General features: G+C 35.9%; 1 protein-coding gene across 5 annotated transcripts; it reads right to left on the bottom strand.

The window, feature by feature from the left end:
* Nucleotides 1–143: 143 nt before the first annotated feature.
* Nucleotides 144–15,307, bottom strand: LOC131553293 (E3 ubiquitin-protein ligase TRIM35-like). Of its 5 annotated transcripts, none has more exons than XM_058797848.1 (8): nucleotides 14,824–15,307; nucleotides 14,586–14,681; nucleotides 11,977–12,198; nucleotides 11,385–11,407; nucleotides 11,168–11,286; nucleotides 10,916–11,094; nucleotides 1,308–1,349; nucleotides 144–529 (listed from the first exon to the last, which is right to left on the bottom strand). In XM_058797848.1, exons 1-8 carry the CDS (start codon nucleotides 15,205–15,207, stop codon nucleotides 257–259), a joined length of 1,338 nt encoding a protein of 445 aa, XP_058653831.1. In that variant the 5' UTR covers nucleotides 15,208–15,307; the 3' UTR covers nucleotides 144–256. The 5 variants fall into 5 exon arrangements, with proteins under 5 accessions (XP_058653831.1, XP_058653834.1, XP_058653833.1 ...); XM_058797851.1 differs by having other exon boundaries at nucleotides 383–529; nucleotides 1,322–1,349; XM_058797850.1 differs by lacking the exons at nucleotides 144–529; nucleotides 1,308–1,349 and adding an exon at nucleotides 9,241–10,036.
* Nucleotides 15,308–17,852: the final 2,545 nt, after the last annotated feature.

Below are 17,852 nucleotides of genomic sequence, written 5' to 3'. Positions count from 1 at the left end.
TTTAAAGCCACCTGCATCTCTCAGCAATGGATAAGCACTACACAAAATGTGTTCACAAAATTCAGCGTACGAAGAGCTGTTGTTGTTGGCAAAAGTGATTTTACGTTTTCTCAGCCCAGAATTTTGTAACACACTGCGCTCCTCTGGTAAAGGGGCCACCTATCAGCCTTAGGGTCCGCAAGACAAAAACAAATGATGTGTCCAGGGTGTTTCATACAGTCTGCGGGACTGAGTGGCCCGCCTTGCTGTTGGCTGTCTATGGCTGGAAAAGTCTTGAGAGATTAGCCTGCACAAAATCAGATATGGAGGTTGATGGCTGCAGGAAATTAACGGAATTGGGTAACTGATGAGATTCACTCCTCCTCAGCGCTAGCTGAGAGGAAAAAGAGGTCGTTTGGCCTGTGTGCCCCTCACTTGCACGATGCTCAGCTGTTGCTGCAGTGTCAGCAGGGTTGGAGTGTTTAGGTGTTTGGTCATTTAGTAATAGCTGAACAGCTTCTTGGATAAGTCTGGCAGCTTTCCAATTGTACTAGGGGGAAAAAAAAACAAAAAAGATGTGACATTACTTTTATAAATTAGACTGACACTACCCTGAATAAAATATAAAGATTTTTAAAGAATATAACAATATGTGAGCCAATAGAATGCAGTTACATGCCCCTAAAATTAAAAAATAATGGAGCATAAATGCCCCTGAACAAATTTTAGTATCATGTATATCACATATGAGCAATATCACATGAGAAACAAGTATAATATCACATGAGTAGTGTGCAAATGTGATATTTATTCTATGCAAACAGTTCAGTAAATAGTTAATATTGCATTATATTTTATATACATTATTGTCTGTTTCTACCAATTTACCTTTAAAACAACAGTAGAACACTGAACCAATTATTCAATGATCCATTTATAATAAGAGCTATTTACTTAATTACTGAACGAATCATATATTTAAACAAATCAAATGAATAAATGACTTAAATTATTAAATTAAATTAAATTTACCACCAAATATTAGCAGTTTTAGTTTCTTATTAAAGATATTATTTCATTACAACTTCATATTTCAATAATAATAATAATATTACATGAAAGGGATAGTTCACTCAAAAAAATAAAATTATGTCATCATTTACACACCCAAATGTTGTTTCAGCCACACTTTCTTGTACTAAACATAAAAAAGGTAACCAAACTGTTTTGATCCAAAATGCATTGACAGAGTGCAACTGATAAGTAATTGGAAAAAAGCAACAACTGGATGTGAATTCATTAATCAGGTAGTTATGTAACAAACATACTTGCTCTGAATTACCTGCCATTCCTTCAGCAGTTAGATAAACCTAAGGATGAGAAGGTATCAAGTATCAGGTCTGAGAATATGCTGTTTTTCTTAATTTTACTTTAGGGAAGATGATATTGCTAAACACAACAATACAGACCTTAGCCAATTTCTGTATTGATAGATTTGTGCAGAAATTTAAAGAGTCATTGAAAAATCACGATAAATCAATATGTTAAATCAGAAAGGGTGGTACAGGATCATAGCTAGACTGGATTTATTTATTGATTTGATTAGTTAATTTATTGACTAGACAGCAATGGCAATGAGAAATAGGGAACAGTGCAATAATTATGTCGAAGCTCCTGATCTCAAATCATTTTACTGTCACACAATTTAGGATTAGGCAGCCACATAAATGGCTGTCACTGTTATCATAGATGGCCAAGATCATTTTGTTTGTTTATTTTATTCTTAATGCCATTCCAGCATCTATGGCTATATTGGTGAGAACCAGTTAATACATACACTGTAAAAAATTCCGTGGTTTTTACAAAATAATTCTGGCAGCTGTGGTTGCCAGAATAATTTTGTAGAAAATACAGAAAAAAAAACTAAACAAAACTGTAAAATTTACAGTATAAAACTGTAATTTACAAACAGGGAAATTTGAATGTAAACCACTAAATTAAACGACACACTGCTATTAAAATCTGTTTTGTACCTTTAACATACTGACAACCACCATAATAAAAAGAGGTGGTAAAAGAGAAAGCCACATGAAGAATCAGGTAGCTTCGCCACAAGCAGAAGTATATACTGATATATAGAAGGTGCACAGAGTCATTCATGCAAACATAAAACACCATCATGGTAACACACATGATACTTAAATAATGCAATAAACTTTCATTAAACAACAGAAGATGTAACATAAAGCCCAAATGTACATAACTGATAACAAAAACTATTAAAAAACATGATTATTTAAACAAAACATTTTTTTAAATGTGGAGTGTCATGCAGGGAATTCTGGGAATATCAGTTTACAGTTTTTGACTGTAAATTATACATTGATTTGTTATTTTTACTTCTAAAAACTGTACAATTAACAGCATTTTACTGTAAAATTACATGAAATGTCTGGTTAGATCTTTTACAGTTTTCCCCTGTATATAGTACAGGAACTCAGTGTTAACATATTAACAGTTTTTTTCAGTAGCGTTTTAAAAAAACATTACAGTTAAAATTACACTTATTTTTTACAGTGTACACAAGTCATTCTATACACAAGTCTTTTATACACACAAGACGGGGGATAATTTATAATCTTCAATTCACCTAACCAGCTCTCTGGGAGGATGCCGGAGTACCCAGCGTCAACCCACGCTAACACAGAGCGATGCAATGGCCAAGATAAGTGAACTTAAGCAAAAAATGTCTAAAAAAATCAAATGGTGAAATCTGTATTAACCCCCAGCTTTACATCTGACTTGTCAGTTTTAAATCAGAAGGTATCTGAGAGTCAAAACATACAAAGATAAAGATGCTCTGTGGGCCTTTGGGTTGTATATTTAACTGCTGTTGATAAAAGATAAATAGAGAAAGGAAGAAACATGACTGAATATTAGTTATATGTCTGTACAAATTAAAATATTTATTGACTCAGTACTGAATCAGTATGTTATTAACATGGCAAATCACAGATGCAGTTTGCCTGATCTTTTTTTTTTTTATACAAGAGCTATGTTTTTTTGTGTATTAAGACATCACTGATTAACTTTCTGCATGATGTAGCATCAATAAATCTAAATAAAAATACTGAGAAGGTGTCTAACAGGTACATAGGCTTATGTAGGGCTATGAAATCTGTTCTATTTTCCAAACTCCTATTCTATTATTACAATATAATAATTATATACTAAAATAATGATTATATATTATTATTTTTGTTTAAATTCTATTTAAATTTTTCTGGATTCCATATTAATAGTTCAATTAAATTTTAATAATCAAAAACATGTCTATAACTGAATTCATATAAAAACTTATTTTATTTTAAGTGAAATAAAAATGATTTTTTTTCCTGGAATACATTTTAATGGCCTTTTAATGGTTTAATTTAATTAAATTTTAATAATCAAAAGCATTTTTCCACAGAAATTCAGTTTGCATATTTAAATTTATAAATGAAGGCATAAAACATTAATTTATCTTTTTAAACCTCATCCATCCGTCCCGTACCTGTAACAAAAGCTTATATTGATCTATTTTTATTTATTTATTTATTAATTTTTATGATTTTTATTTTATTTACTTTACATTCTGGATATTTTTAAGAAAATATGAGCACATAAGCAATTGTTTTACATTATTTTACCAAACAAACAACGACGACACAATTTCAGTAGTTTTCTATCAAAAACCTACTATACAAGTGCACTTTGAATTGGGTCACTTAGTGTTTCTGATGCCATCTGGTGGAAAGAAAATGACAAATAGCATTTTATGGTTTATTTAAAAATAAAAATATGACATAAACTCATTGTTCTTAAGAGTATCCAAACACCGCGAGAGCATCACTGGGAGCAGAAAGAGTCCGACTTCACGTCTCCGCTTTCAATTCCGCCCCCGACTGCAAGCGGCTGCTCTCGCCGATAGGTCTGTGCGGCACCGCATGAAGTCGATCACACCTATACTCAACGAGATTTGGCTGTAGAGTATGTACTCTTTTAGCGCTCGTTAAGTAAGTACTTCTTGAAATTAAGTACCTACTCATTGAGTATGCGATTTTGGACACAGCCTGTGTGTGTTTTCTCTCTCCCCTCTTCCCCCTCCGCTCCACACCACGCCCACTTTTTTAACATTTTTTAAAACTGTGGTGAGAACTAACCAGTGCTGAAACAGGGGGTTTCATGACCCCCCAGGTGGAAAAGATGTAGTATTAAATGTATTAAAAATATACTTGAAATTCAAGTAGTATAATACATTTGTATACCCAACATGCTTATTTGAAGTGCATTAAAAATATACTGAATTGCATTTTAATATATTTCTAAAAATTATACTTGAAGTACTTTTGGATTAAATATATGCTTAGTTGTGCTTCTAAGAAATATGCTAAACACAAGCATACTTATAATGTACTTCTAAAACGTATACTAGAAATACTTCGGTAATAAACATATGCTTAGTTACACTTTTAAAGAATATGCAGTACCGCCGCTCCCTATACACAGAGTACGCAGTTTGCGTAGGGCACCAACTCCCAGGGAGGCACCATTCCATTTGCTCAAAAAAATTGTAAAAAAATTAAATACCTCATGTTTGCGGCTGAATGCAAATGATCATAATTGATGGATAACCGTGAAAAGACATCAGCAATCCAGCACCAAGAGAAGGAAAAAAAGATGAAAACGAAGCCCGTGCGTCACTTTCAGGTAGGCTACATTCAAAATCCCGTGAAACTTTTTTGGGTGTTGAGGTCAATAACGTGTTTTAATGTCGGTAATAATTTCACCACCACCAACGCGTCTAATATTCTCTCAGCGTTTCCATGTTCACTTACATAAGTTAGCCATGGTTTTAACATGAATAAAAAAATAAAAAATAAATCATGGTTCTTGTTAACCATTAACCATGGTTTTGTTACTTCAAATAATAATATACAAAGAAGCATTAAGATAATATTTTTGTGGTTATAAAAACAAACCTAAGCCAACAACAGCCTTTAAAATGACTTAAAATGCATTATATAAAACAATGAAGCAGCCCTGCTGAAAAAATTAATCACAAATACCATTACAAACCATCAACTTTTAACCATTAAAAAACATTCTGTAGTGTGTTTTGGGACATATTCCATTAGGATTTAGAAGGTGACCAATTACCATAACCAGTAAAACCATTACAAACTTTGTGATGGTGTCCATTGTTTTTTATCAACATTACATGTTATTACAAATGCCTGCAAAGGGAGCCAAAGGCCTGGTAATTGCTGCTGTTACACTTACAGGACGATCAAGTCCTTGTCTAATAGGCTATTGACCCAACTTTTGATTGAAATATCCGCTTAATCTCTCATTTTTGGCCACCTTTTTGCTATAGATCAGTGGTTCCCAACCACGCTCCCGGAGGCCCCCCAACACTGCACAATTTGCATCTCTCCTTTGTCTGACACTCATTTCAGGTCTTGGAGTCTCTGCTAATGAGCTGATGATCTGAATCAGGCGTGTTTGATTAAGGAGACATGGAAAACTTTTGGGGTAATTTTTGAAAAACTTTTGAAGTTTTGGAGAGCCTCCTGGATCGTGGTTGGGAACCACTGCTATAGATGACATATAGATGAATTGTAATTGTAAATAATACAATTTAATTACAATTTATTTACTTTTATATTTTATTAAAGTTCTATTTTGACCCCTGTAGTAGGTATTTTTGTTTACTTCCATAATATTTGAGGGAGGGGGCACAACAATACAATCCTGCTTAGGGCACCCATTTGGCCAGCAGCAGCCCTGAGAATATGCTAACCACAAGCATAATTTTAATATATTCCTAAAAAGTATAGTAGAAATACTATGTTAATAAATATATTCTTAGTTTCACTTTTAAGGAACATACTAAACTTAAGCATACTTTTAGTGACGTTTTAGTGTATTTACAGAAAACACACTTGTACTCTTACTTAAAGTATATCTAACTGTAGTTCATGAAGTATTAAAAGTACATTTTAAATGTATTTTAAGAAATACACTTAAATTGCACTAAGTATACTTAAAGTGGTTCCATTTTAACACAATTTCAATATATTAAATATATTGCAAATAGATTAACTTAATTAACTTAGTTAATTTAATTAACTTAAACATATCTTGAAATACACTTAATATACTTAAAGTTGTTTCAAAATAATACATTTAATATGCACTTAATATAGTATAGTTTTAATATATTAAGTGTGTCTGAAAAAGCACAATTTAAATATATTTCTTTTTCACCTGGGCCATCTCCTCGGAGGAAGACAGGCGAAGCATCGAGCCCTCTCTCCGGGGGGAAGAAACCGCGGGGCGGGTTTCCGATCCCAGAGCGGGCGCTGGATCTAATGGGGAAGGAAGAAGATAGGGGCTCGCCCGTCTTCATTCCCTCCACCTGATCCATGTGCGATTCGCACGAGCGCAGCCGCTGCTCCGCCTCGGCGAAAGCGGGGCCGGCACCGCGAGGAACGCTGGTGAAGACTCCCTCCTCAGAAAGAGCAATCCGAGAGCAAGCATACGCAGTGACAAATGCTTAATGTGATCTGCTCTCGCCCAAGTGCTTAGTTTTAGCAGCACTTTTAGACATTGTGGAGATTATGTGATTATGTATTAAGTGATTGTGTAGGGACAAACAACGCTAAATAAGACTCACAACACAGATCGACAGACACACACAGAGTAGCAGTTGCTGAATGACAAAAAGCTGACACCGGTTTCACCACCACACATGCTTTTATACCACCTGGTCATTACGTCACCCGCCTGTGACGTCTCGCCCATCCACTGGACAGATTACACATGTGATTCAGAGCGCGGTCACGCTGGAGGCGTTCCCATAGCGTTCTCCGACGCAGCTCGAGTTCCTGAAGAGGAATGTCCCAAAACACACTACAGGAAATCATTTTTAATGCTTTTAATGGTTTATAGTTGATGGTTTGTAATGGTATTTGTAGAAGAAACCATTAGAATTTCTGTGATTGTTTCTGTGTTTTTTTTTTTTCAGCATTAAAAACATTATAAACCTTGAGATGAAGACATGGTTGTTAACTTACAAAACACAACATAAGATTAAACAGATTTTGACTTCATGTTAGCTTCACAATCAGCTGCACTTGCTTTTGGAGAAAATGAGTTTGTGTTTTTGTTCCAACATATAAATATCTGGTGCGTCTCATTTATTTCATTTATTCATAGCTCTGGATCATTTCTGGCATTTCTCACCTATTTCAGCTAAACGTTGGGAATGACCAAATTCACCATCAGAAGCTGTCAAGCTCTCAACTCATTCACTTTCTGAAAACAAGCAGAAAACTTCTGTCATCAGCTGATGAAGTCAAATACAGGCCAAACATAACCGAGTCTTCATTTGATCTGATGCAGCAACAAAACATCAGCGCAGCAGCGTCTGTGGATCAGAGAGCCGTGGCTTTGACCGGTGCTGAGGAGAACCGGCAGAATAAGAGCTTTTCTGAGGAGAACGTTTCTGAACCCATGTTTGCAGAGAAAGAAATTTGGGGATATTTTCTCAGATACAGATCAGTCCTTGCCAGAGCCGTTCCCAAATGAAACGACAGATTTTAATTTCCAAGATGACTGTATACCTCCTGATCTCTGGAGCCGAAGCGTGTGTCCCTCAGCAGAAGAATCGTGGCGTCTTCAGCTGCACTGACGGCAGGCTCTCTGCTGCTGCGGGACACTAAACACCGTAGAGCACGGTCTCGTGTTGTTTCCACCGGCAATTTTTTTTTTCCATCACTAATTGATGGATGTCTAAAATGAAAAAAAATAAGGAGAAGCCTAAAACAGGACCGAGGCCCGGCCCACATCTGAACTATGACGTGAAAATTGACCCGAAGCCCGGCCCTAGGGGCGTAAAAATGTCAGGGCTGAAATGCAGGTCTCTAGTTTTGCTATCCTGTGGCTCCCTCGTATGGGCAACATTTTCAACTGACATTTTAAGCAGTGATGATTGATTATCATGTCACTTGTTAAATGGTTAGGCTATTTAATTATAATATGAAAACAATATAATTATTTAAAAAGTACAACAGTTATTGTTTTCATAATATTTTCTATAGACCCTTGTTATTTTGTATTATGAAGAAGCTTTTTAACAGAAATTGTCATTAGCAAAAATTTTACACTAATTTCATATATTGTTTTTCAACAGTTGAAGCACTTTTAAGTATTCTACCTTTTCAAGATGAATTATTTTCTCCGTTTTTATGGATTAACATTGAAGACAGATGGAAAATGTGATCGCTTTAATGTTCAAATACAAAATAATGATTAATGATCCACCTCCGATGTATTTCTCAACAGTTTATGTTCACGTGAGACACAAACGATTGTTTTCGATGATATTCGCCAAGCTTTCATTTATTTTGAAATAATCTTGTATGTGTTTGTCAGTTCAGTGCCGACAGCAGCGAGCTGTGATGTGTTGCTCTGCAGTCAAACACAGAATATCTCACATGCACTCATAAGCACTTATTTTACCTCTTTAATGTGTTCTTCTAGTATTATTGTGTTCTATTGCTGGAGTGTTTTAATTTAAAAGGCTTTAAAACACGTGCAAATGCTGTAGTTTTGTGAGCACTTACAGAGTGCTCTCGCTGATCGGTGCGGTCACAAATCTGTGATTTTTAACACTACTCTGGCCAAAAGACAGTAAATATTATGCTGTCCTGACCTGGTAATGATCAGATATGTTGGTTTAGCTTGTCAGTGTGAATGAGATTTATGTATTTATTTGTATTTTTAACCAATTTTAAAGTGAAACTAAGTGAGAGGACTTAGCCAGCTCCTCCCTTTAGTGGAGAGGAATTGCTCCTCTAGGGGTGCATTTTTTTCTCAGCCAATGTAAGTCTATAGGAATTTTTTCATATTTAATAATTATTTATAGGACAACTAAGTCTGATCAGTCTGAGAAGATATAGCACACTTCTTGCAATCAGGGCCCAGGTCTCTGCCGAGTTTGGGGCTTGTGGCATTCAAGCCCTGGGACGAGTTAGAGTTGGAAAATGTTGTCTCAGAAGAATAATAAGTTTAAATAGCATAAGAATATGTTGGCTTTTGGTCAAATGAATGTGATCACTTTTAGTGGCTTCCTTTGCAACATTAGCAGTGAAGGACACATCTATGAAGAAGTATGTTAAAGAACATCATACAACCAAGATATTTTTTCATCCATGTTTTAATTTGTACAGTTCTCTTGTGCAGCAACTTTTGACACAAATAAAAATGTTGTATAATAATTGTTATATTTTCATTTGATTACATATTAAAAGTTTAATTAATTAATTAAGTGTATGTTTTATTGTTTTATTCAAAAACAGCATTTATGGAAAATAAATTGGTTTAAAAGATAGCTTACTCTGTGGAATTTAATTGTGAACAAACAATTTATGTTAACATTCATTCTCAAGGTCTAACAAACATGTGGAAAGCATTTCCTTCCCCATTAATGAATATAGTGATATTGTATGATTGTAGTATTTTTGTCTATAGAACTATTTCCTGAGTAACCGATGAGCGGCGCCATGACAGATTCTAACTTCCGTGCGGGTGCTCTCCATAGAAATCCGTTAAAACGGGAAAAAAAAAAGATTGACTGAACTGAAACTTTTTCAATATAACTACATATAAAAATGTGCGGAGGGTTGCTGTGCTGTTGTTGGCTGCCACAGTAACGGCAGTAAGTGAAGGAATTCCTTTAAAGTACTTGTTTTGCGTATCAGAAAACCTGTCTTGTCAGGCACTGTATACATGGTTTGCAGCACTTAAGTTTAAAATACTGTGTGAAATAATAATATGTTAAAATAATGTTTGCTCATCATTCTGTGGACAAAATCCCATGAACTTCGCCCCGATCGGGAGCTGCATCACTCATCTGTTTTCAATGCAGCTTAACCTCGCGTAGCTTCATGTCATCTTCCCACTCACTGAAATATGGCAGGTCCTTTACTGCAAGAAGACGGTCATTGCGACACTGTAAAATTATGAAACAATGGCGCCACATGATTTTTTAAAATCATTTTCATAGGTTTCACATTATATTATCGGCTCGGAAAATATGTAAATGTGACTAGAAACCGGAAATGTAAAGCACCGTTCTAATCGAGCGAGACGTCCGCGTTCAGAAAAAGGTCTATATCACCCTGTCGTACTATAAATTATTGCATAAATGTCTGTCTTTGAACTTGTTCTTTCATCAAGGCTCAAAGATGCTTACTAGGAACTGTTTTTATTTGTGTAAGCTTTGCGTTAAATGAGCTAGTCGAATATTCAATAATTCACGTCTAATTATTTACTTATATGGCAAGTAGCCATGTAATAAGCAGATGTTGAACAGCCATCATATGATGTGCTTTTCCACAGATATTCATCTGTTGTGTCTTTCAATCAACCATGCCAGAATCAGGAACGTTAGAGCTGTGACAAAACACAGACAGATCATGAAAATGACCGAATGTCTCTCCAGGAACGGCAATTTCTGTTCAACAGTCAGCATGATGTTAGCTGGAACAACACGCAGCGGGGCGGACGAATCTTCTGGGATCATGAAGGGAAAGAGTTTCAATCCTGGCACTGCATTAAATTCTGCAATTAAGTAATTATTCCCAGCATCAAAAAATCTCACGTACCAATATCTCCCCCCTTTCTCATCACAACGGTAGTCAAGCTTTACTCGGATTACTTCTGGATTTCCCTTCGTCTTTAATCTAGATATCTGAGCACTCATCAATTCAAATGAGGATCCAACGCGTCTAATACCCCAGAAGCCTTTTGCAGGGGTCAAAGTACACACATCAGATGTTTTCACTGAACCTAAGCACACACCAAGGCTCCAATATTGACTGTTTCCCACCTCGATTTCCCATGTGTGGGTGCCATCAGTGTATCCCACATTCCCCAACACCACACTGTTCCTGTGCTGAGGAAAAGGGTTGCGCTTGTCCTGCTGAAAGAGACATGAGGTCACAGAGGTCAGATCATCTGACACGGAGAAGTCTGGTAGTGATGTGTTTGGGTTCAGGATCACGGGATCTGTGGAGAACAGGGAAAAGTCATTTATGTTGATATTACATTTATGTTGAACTAGTACTAGCCTAGTACTCACAGTAAGGGCAGATGTCCTTCATCTTCTCCCACACATGGTACTTCAAGTTGCCCAGATATTTTGAACCATCGATAAGAGTATTTGAACTCAGTTCTGCATCTGGAAGCGTGTATTTAGCTCTAAACACACACACCTCACATAGTCAGTATTGAACTTTACTTAAAGCTCATGAATATTTATAAAAACAGTAAAAGTGGAAATGATAAATAGTAAATACCTGGTTAGAATGCTGTCATAATTCTGAGAAAATACACAAAAAGGAAACATCAAAAAATGTGTCTGTTATAACAATAATAAACTGTAAGCAATACTGGGGTGTTTTTGTGACAAATGAGGACATGAATGTGTATAACGACAAGGGTATGACAGGTAAAAAGTAATTAAAAGTAATCAAAAAGTTGTCTGGTTATATCACCTAAAATGTGTAATGTAATGGATTACGTTACTAACTACAATTGTTGTCATGTAACTTGGAATCAGTAACGGATTACAATTTTAAGTAATCTACCCAGCTCTTGCTGGAAAATAAAAATCAAAAATGTGCAAAAGTAGTAGTCACCATTTCTATTTGATTTGACTCTTAAAAGTGCTTTTTTAGAGTAACTGCATGCAGTCAGGCTGGTTCAGTCATTTTAATTAAACTGAATAATAATAAAACATTTTATATAATTAAACCAGATAATATAGCTGAACACTTAAACCAGCCTAAACTGTTCTAGCTGATGTCCTGATGAACTTGGAGCATTCTAGGATTGATCAGTGTGTGTGTGTGTGTGTGTGTGTGTGTGTGTGTGTGTGTGTGTACCAACCTTCAGGAAAATTATGTCATCTTCCTCAATTTGTTCTTCCACTTCTTTGACTCTGTCAGAGAGAGACAGAATTCCGTCTTGTATTCTTCCTTCTATCTTGTCTCCCTTTTCTCTCTTTTCTTCATTTAGAGCTGATATCCTGCTCTCCTCCTCCTGTCTGAGGAACTTATGCAGTTTCTCAAACTCTTTCCTGATATTCTTCTCTGTCATCTGACTTTGAGTCTGAGGTGATAAGGTGTAAAACTGTTAATCATCCACACAAAAATCACCTTTAACAAGAGTAATAAATAGAAATCAAACATCTCAAAAATGTAGCAACAAATCTGTCAGACTTTTAAATGGATACTCCACGAAACAGGGTTGCCAGATCCCAGAAGAAAATCCATCCCAAGATGACCCAAAACCCTCCCAAAAGGAATGAAAAGTAGCCCAACTAGCCCAATGTATTTTATTCCTCTTCAGTTACTTTTTTTAAATGTTATTTTTATTTATTTTTTTAAGATTTTGTACTTTTAATTCTTCTTTTAATTTTTAATTCTTCTTTTAGCAGTTTGCATGATGAATTGCTTAAAATGTAACACAATGTGATAATGCAACAGCCATTCATAGAAGTCAAGTCAAGTTTAGTCTATTTATACAGTGCTTTTCATAACACACATCATTTCAAAGCAGCTTTATAGATAATCATGATATTAATGTTTATCATTTATTTGTTTATGCCTTATAGTCACATTTAGCAATTAAAATGCTATTTCTATAAAATAGTTTTAGCCTTAAAACATGGGTTGTCCTTTCACTTCCCAAAATTTTTAACATACTGCAGAATTTACACATCTTCATACAATAAATCAAAAACTACATTTTCTGATCTCAGTCAAGACCATTATTAATATTCTCTTTGCTCTTTACATACTCTTTTTTTTTTCCTTCTTCTTCAAACAATCAATGCATTAACGAGTTCCCGATGGGGGCGAAACTCACATAACTTCTAGTGACACCAAACATGCCCCTCATACCATCTCTTCTTCACTTGCTCTTTCAGCGGTCCCAGTCGTACAACTTGATCAGTCCAAATGCATTATAGCGATCAGAAAAATCCTACTATATAGCTAAAAAAAAATTCTGCCAAGCGTGGTGTGAAAAGCATACAAAACATCAATACATGGGTTGGTTTGTTTGTCTTTCTTTACCATGTGCCTCTAATCTGCTCCAGCATGTGCTTTCTCCGGTCTTCCACAGAAAGAAGACATTTCTAAAAATCTCACTTTGTGATCAAATGAAGACAAAAGTCAAATATATTTGGAATGGGATGACTGGTGAAATTATGATGGCAAATTATGAAAATATTTTCATGTAGGAATGCCTGTCCTAGAAACCAAAGTTGTTGTCCGCACGGACTGATTTATAGTGTGACACGCGGGAAGACAGTTTGGTGAATGCTCAACTCTGCACTATGAGGCGTCACGTAGGATTTAAATCGAACTTCGCTTATCAATACATACATAAAACACGTGCATATACACCTATAAATTACTCCCATATACATGTATAGTATAGAAACTCGATAAAGTATTTTAATCAAAATGACTTTTAACATTTAAAATGACTAATTGTCAAACTGTAAAGCTTGTATAACTCATGTAGTGATTTAATACAGTGAGCTTTTGCCAATACATCCCTTCATATATGTACAGTACACAATTATTTAAATAAAAAATTACAGTGTCATTTTTCATGGAAAATTGTGTACTGTACGTACAGTAAGGGAAATATTGGAAGTGTTGTCTCAAAATATAATCAGCCAGTTAGGCCCACTAGGCGTTTACTATAGCCCTGTAAACATTAATTTGACTTAATTCTTGGCCTTCGTTTTGTACTGTGAAGTACATTTGCAGATGGTCCCTAAAGCAGCCCAGGCGAAAATGCAGCGAATATAAAACATAAAAATCAACTTTATGATAAATGCTTTATATTTTGTTGAAATGTAGTTTTTTAAATAAATAGTATTACATCGAATTGTGTAATTGGCCAGCGAAGAAAGTCCACGGCTGCCGGAGATGCCGCTGCTTCCGTTTGCACTGAAAAGTTCACGCACATCCACAGATGAAATCACTTGCATATACATATATACACAACTAAAGCATGCGTCTTTCTTATCGGAATTGTATACGTTTGTGAATTTTATTTTGTATGTTTGCGCTGGTAATTTGTAATTTGGGTGCATGCGCGCATCGAGTTTAGATGTATGTGTGAGTGTTTATAGGTGTATATGCATGGATCGAGTTTTAAAACCTAGGACAAATCAACACCTGCACAGCTTCTTCCCCGGGTCCACAACTCTTTCAACATGTTGGATTTGTTTTTCCCTGTACTGTATATGTCAGTTTAATGTGGGCTTTTATACACATCTCTTTCTATTAATATTGTTATTTTATATTGCATTTCTATTTTTATGCCTTGTCAGTAATTATGTGGGCACAAGCACCAAGTGAAGGTGCACAATAACTATCAGTCATAAAATCAACCAGCCTACATTCCTCAGAACCTGAAATGTTTTGTAAAGAGAACATTTTCATAATTTCTGTCTCCACCTTTAACATGAGCCTCACCTGAATATACTTGGAGATTTTGTTATCTAGTGCTGTGCCATTCTGCAATGACCACAAGGTCTTCTCAGCGGGACGAATCTCTGCTTTCAGCTTCCCCTTTAAAGACAAGGCCACAATTATTCATGTACACATCCGTTTAAATTTATTTGTAATTTTACTGGCAATTAACTGGGTTGCCATTTCACAAATACATAATGAAATAAATAACTGCTATGAAGCGTTGCACACACTTTCTCACCTTGCGTTGTTTTACAGCTTGTTGAAGCAGTTGTGTTTTGTGTCCGTTGTGTTCTTGTTTCTTACACGTTACACATATGGCTTTTCCATCTGTTTGACAGAATAGTTTGATCACCTCTCCGTGTTTCGAACACTCTTGGTCTCCACTGCTCTCTGTCCTCGTGCTTTTCTCGCTCAGGTAAGACTCACAGGTGTTTCTCAGGCTCAGATTGGACACTGGTTGCTGCGGTGACACCTGCTGACAGATGGAGCATCTTCTGAAGCTACTCACAGCCCAGTGTAAACTAATGCACTGACGGCAAAAACTGTGTCCACAGCCCAATAACACCGGATCACGAAAGAATTCAGTGCACATAGTGCACGACAGCTCATCCTCAAGCGCCATTTAGACACAGAACAATTTAAATAAATAGAAATTTTACTGATCACAGATCTGACTGACACGATTTAAGTGATGAAGCAAGCAAAAAAAAACTTCCTCGTTTTAATACAGCCTCTCCGTATGAGGAAATGACATGTCAAACTTTCATTGGACGAAAAAGAAGGTCGGAAAGAATCACTAAAACGTTAATATACCTGTACATCAGGGGGCGCTGTGCGCTGAGGATCCTCTCAAGCCCCTCTCACACAGAGCCTTGATCCTGGAAAATTGCAAGAGTGTGAACGCAAACACATCGAACGATCTCGGCATGTGGACCCAGTAATATTGCCGAGATCAGATCAGTCAGGTGTTGAGCCGAATTTCGACTGCCCGCGTGCACGCGCATGACGTCATTTATTGACATCGGTGCTGCCAAATGTATTGAAAACCTTTTTTTTTTTTTTTTATTCAGTTTGTTATTTTTTAATGACGAATAAAATACATAAAAAAGTTCCACACTGTTTTCGCTTGAAAGCTTTCTGAAACCAATCTTTTTAACCCAAATTATACCACGACATCATCTAAGGTTAAAGTCTTCTCATTTTTTGATAATCCAACAGATAAATCTCTTGTAATCTATTATTTGGCTGCAAATAACAGGATCCATGTGTAGGCTTATATGCAAAATAAGTCGTTTATCAAACCAAGGCAGCTTTGGTCACCATAACTTTGAAGTTTAAGTCACAATCTTCTCATCAAACACACTTCATAACCAGAAATGTCTCCTGTATATGGCAGAATAATTTTGACAGGTGAATTAATAATGCTGAAATAATACTGCCCCACTGGAAATCTCTGGTCTTTATGTCAAACACTCTAGAAATTACACCTTTTAAGAATAAATGTTGCATTGTATTGTATTATAAAATCATCAAATCCATTGGGATCCAGGTTTCCCTCTTTTGAAATGTGTATGCTATCCACAGACATATTAACTGCAGTAATGTAACCCTTGTGCATACTTTTTAAAAAGTTACTCTGAGGTCCCTATAGAGGACAAAAACGCTCGTGTCAAAAACTGTCATAAAAATTTGAAGCTTTAGAGCACAGACATATGCTTGGTCTCATTTTAAAGAAGATGTTTTGCAGATTATTGCTGTGAAAAAAAGTAACAAAAGTGAAACATTTACATTTAGGCATTTAGCAGACACTTTTATCCAAAGCGAGTTACAAATGAGGACAACAGAAGCAAACAAAACCAACAAAAGAACAATAGAAACAAAAAAAGTCTAGACAATCAAAGCTATAAATCTATACAAATCGTGTTTTTGAGGTTAATACCTAAAAAGAAAAAAGAAAAAGCTTTCAGTTTCATTTTTCTGGGCGCAGTACCAAACTTTTCCATTAGATGCCGCCAAAGCTCCACTGGTATACACAGCGGTGGGACAGAATTCTATTGCCAATATTATACTGTTGCCAATAAGTATATGCTTATTGGCAACAGTATAATACCCTGCAGATCACTACTCAAAAGGAAGGATGAAATAAGTTGTGCAGCTATAAGAAATAAATAAGGAGAGACAGGGCAACCCTGACGAACTCCTCTTGACAACTGAAATCTAGGAGAGGACCCCATTTAAGATTGATAGTTGGCGTTATTGTAGAGAGTTCTTATCAATTTACAGAATGGATCACCAAATCCAAGCTTTTTGAGAGATAAAAAATGTTATTTGTGATTGAGGGTGTCAACTACTAACTAACTCAGAATAATCTAATGAATCTAAAACAAGTCAGATATTATTAGCTATGTGTCTTTTTGGCATGAATCCTGATTGAGTCTCGTCAATAACAGAGTTTAAAACACTCTTAAGTCTTTTATCTAGAATCCTGGCTAATATTTTTATAATCGTTATTGAGCAGACAGATAGGTCGCCAATTATCTATCAAAGAAGTATCTTTTTTGGGTTTAGGCATTAGAGTTAGTAGTCCTTGTGTTAAACTTGGAGGCAGATTTTCTGACTGAATACTCTCTGAAAACATGTTTGGGAGTCCACGGCCAAACCTCTGAGGAAATAACCTGCTTAATAATTATGCACACCTGAATATAAGGCGTTTTTCACTTCCAGCCTTTATAGTAGTTATTAAGATTGTTGTTGTTTGGAATTGGTAAATTGTGCTTGGAAAAAGTATGATCAGAATATCAACTTGCATAACAATTATGCTCGCACTGTATTTTTGCACACACATATTAGTCATTGCGATTTGAAGAAAGTTCAAGTCGAGCACTCTTTTGCTATTTCAGAAAGATCTACTTGGGGAAGATCACGAGCAGAGAACCTTATCTTTACTTTTAAAGATGAATTCAACCAGCTCAGCAAGGCATGGAGATTGTTTGTTTGTTTACTTGCTTTAAGTTGAGTTGAAGCCCGTCTCTAAGTGGTTGGCTTCCTGGCACCGCGCGAGTGGCAATGCTTTGAAGTTCTTACATGGCTTCAGGCTTTGAAAGTTTCTTCGGTCAGAAGTTTGACGGAGCGTTGAAGTCTTGGATGATCGACCTGATGTTAAGTCTGTAGGCGCTTCACAGCGTGATCAGTGAGGCGAGACCAAAGTTTTGAGCAGTGAGCAGCAAGCAATAAGCAAAGCTTTTGCGTCCATTATTAACCGGCCCA

The sequence above is a fragment of the Onychostoma macrolepis genome, chromosome 14 (genome assembly GCF_012432095.1).
Source record: "Onychostoma macrolepis isolate SWU-2019 chromosome 14, ASM1243209v1, whole genome shotgun sequence".
NCBI classification, from domain to species: Eukaryota; Metazoa; Chordata; class Actinopteri; order Cypriniformes; family Cyprinidae; genus Onychostoma; species Onychostoma macrolepis.
The sequence above is the reverse complement of the archived record's forward strand: the minus strand, read 5'-3'. Positions and strand labels throughout refer to the sequence as shown.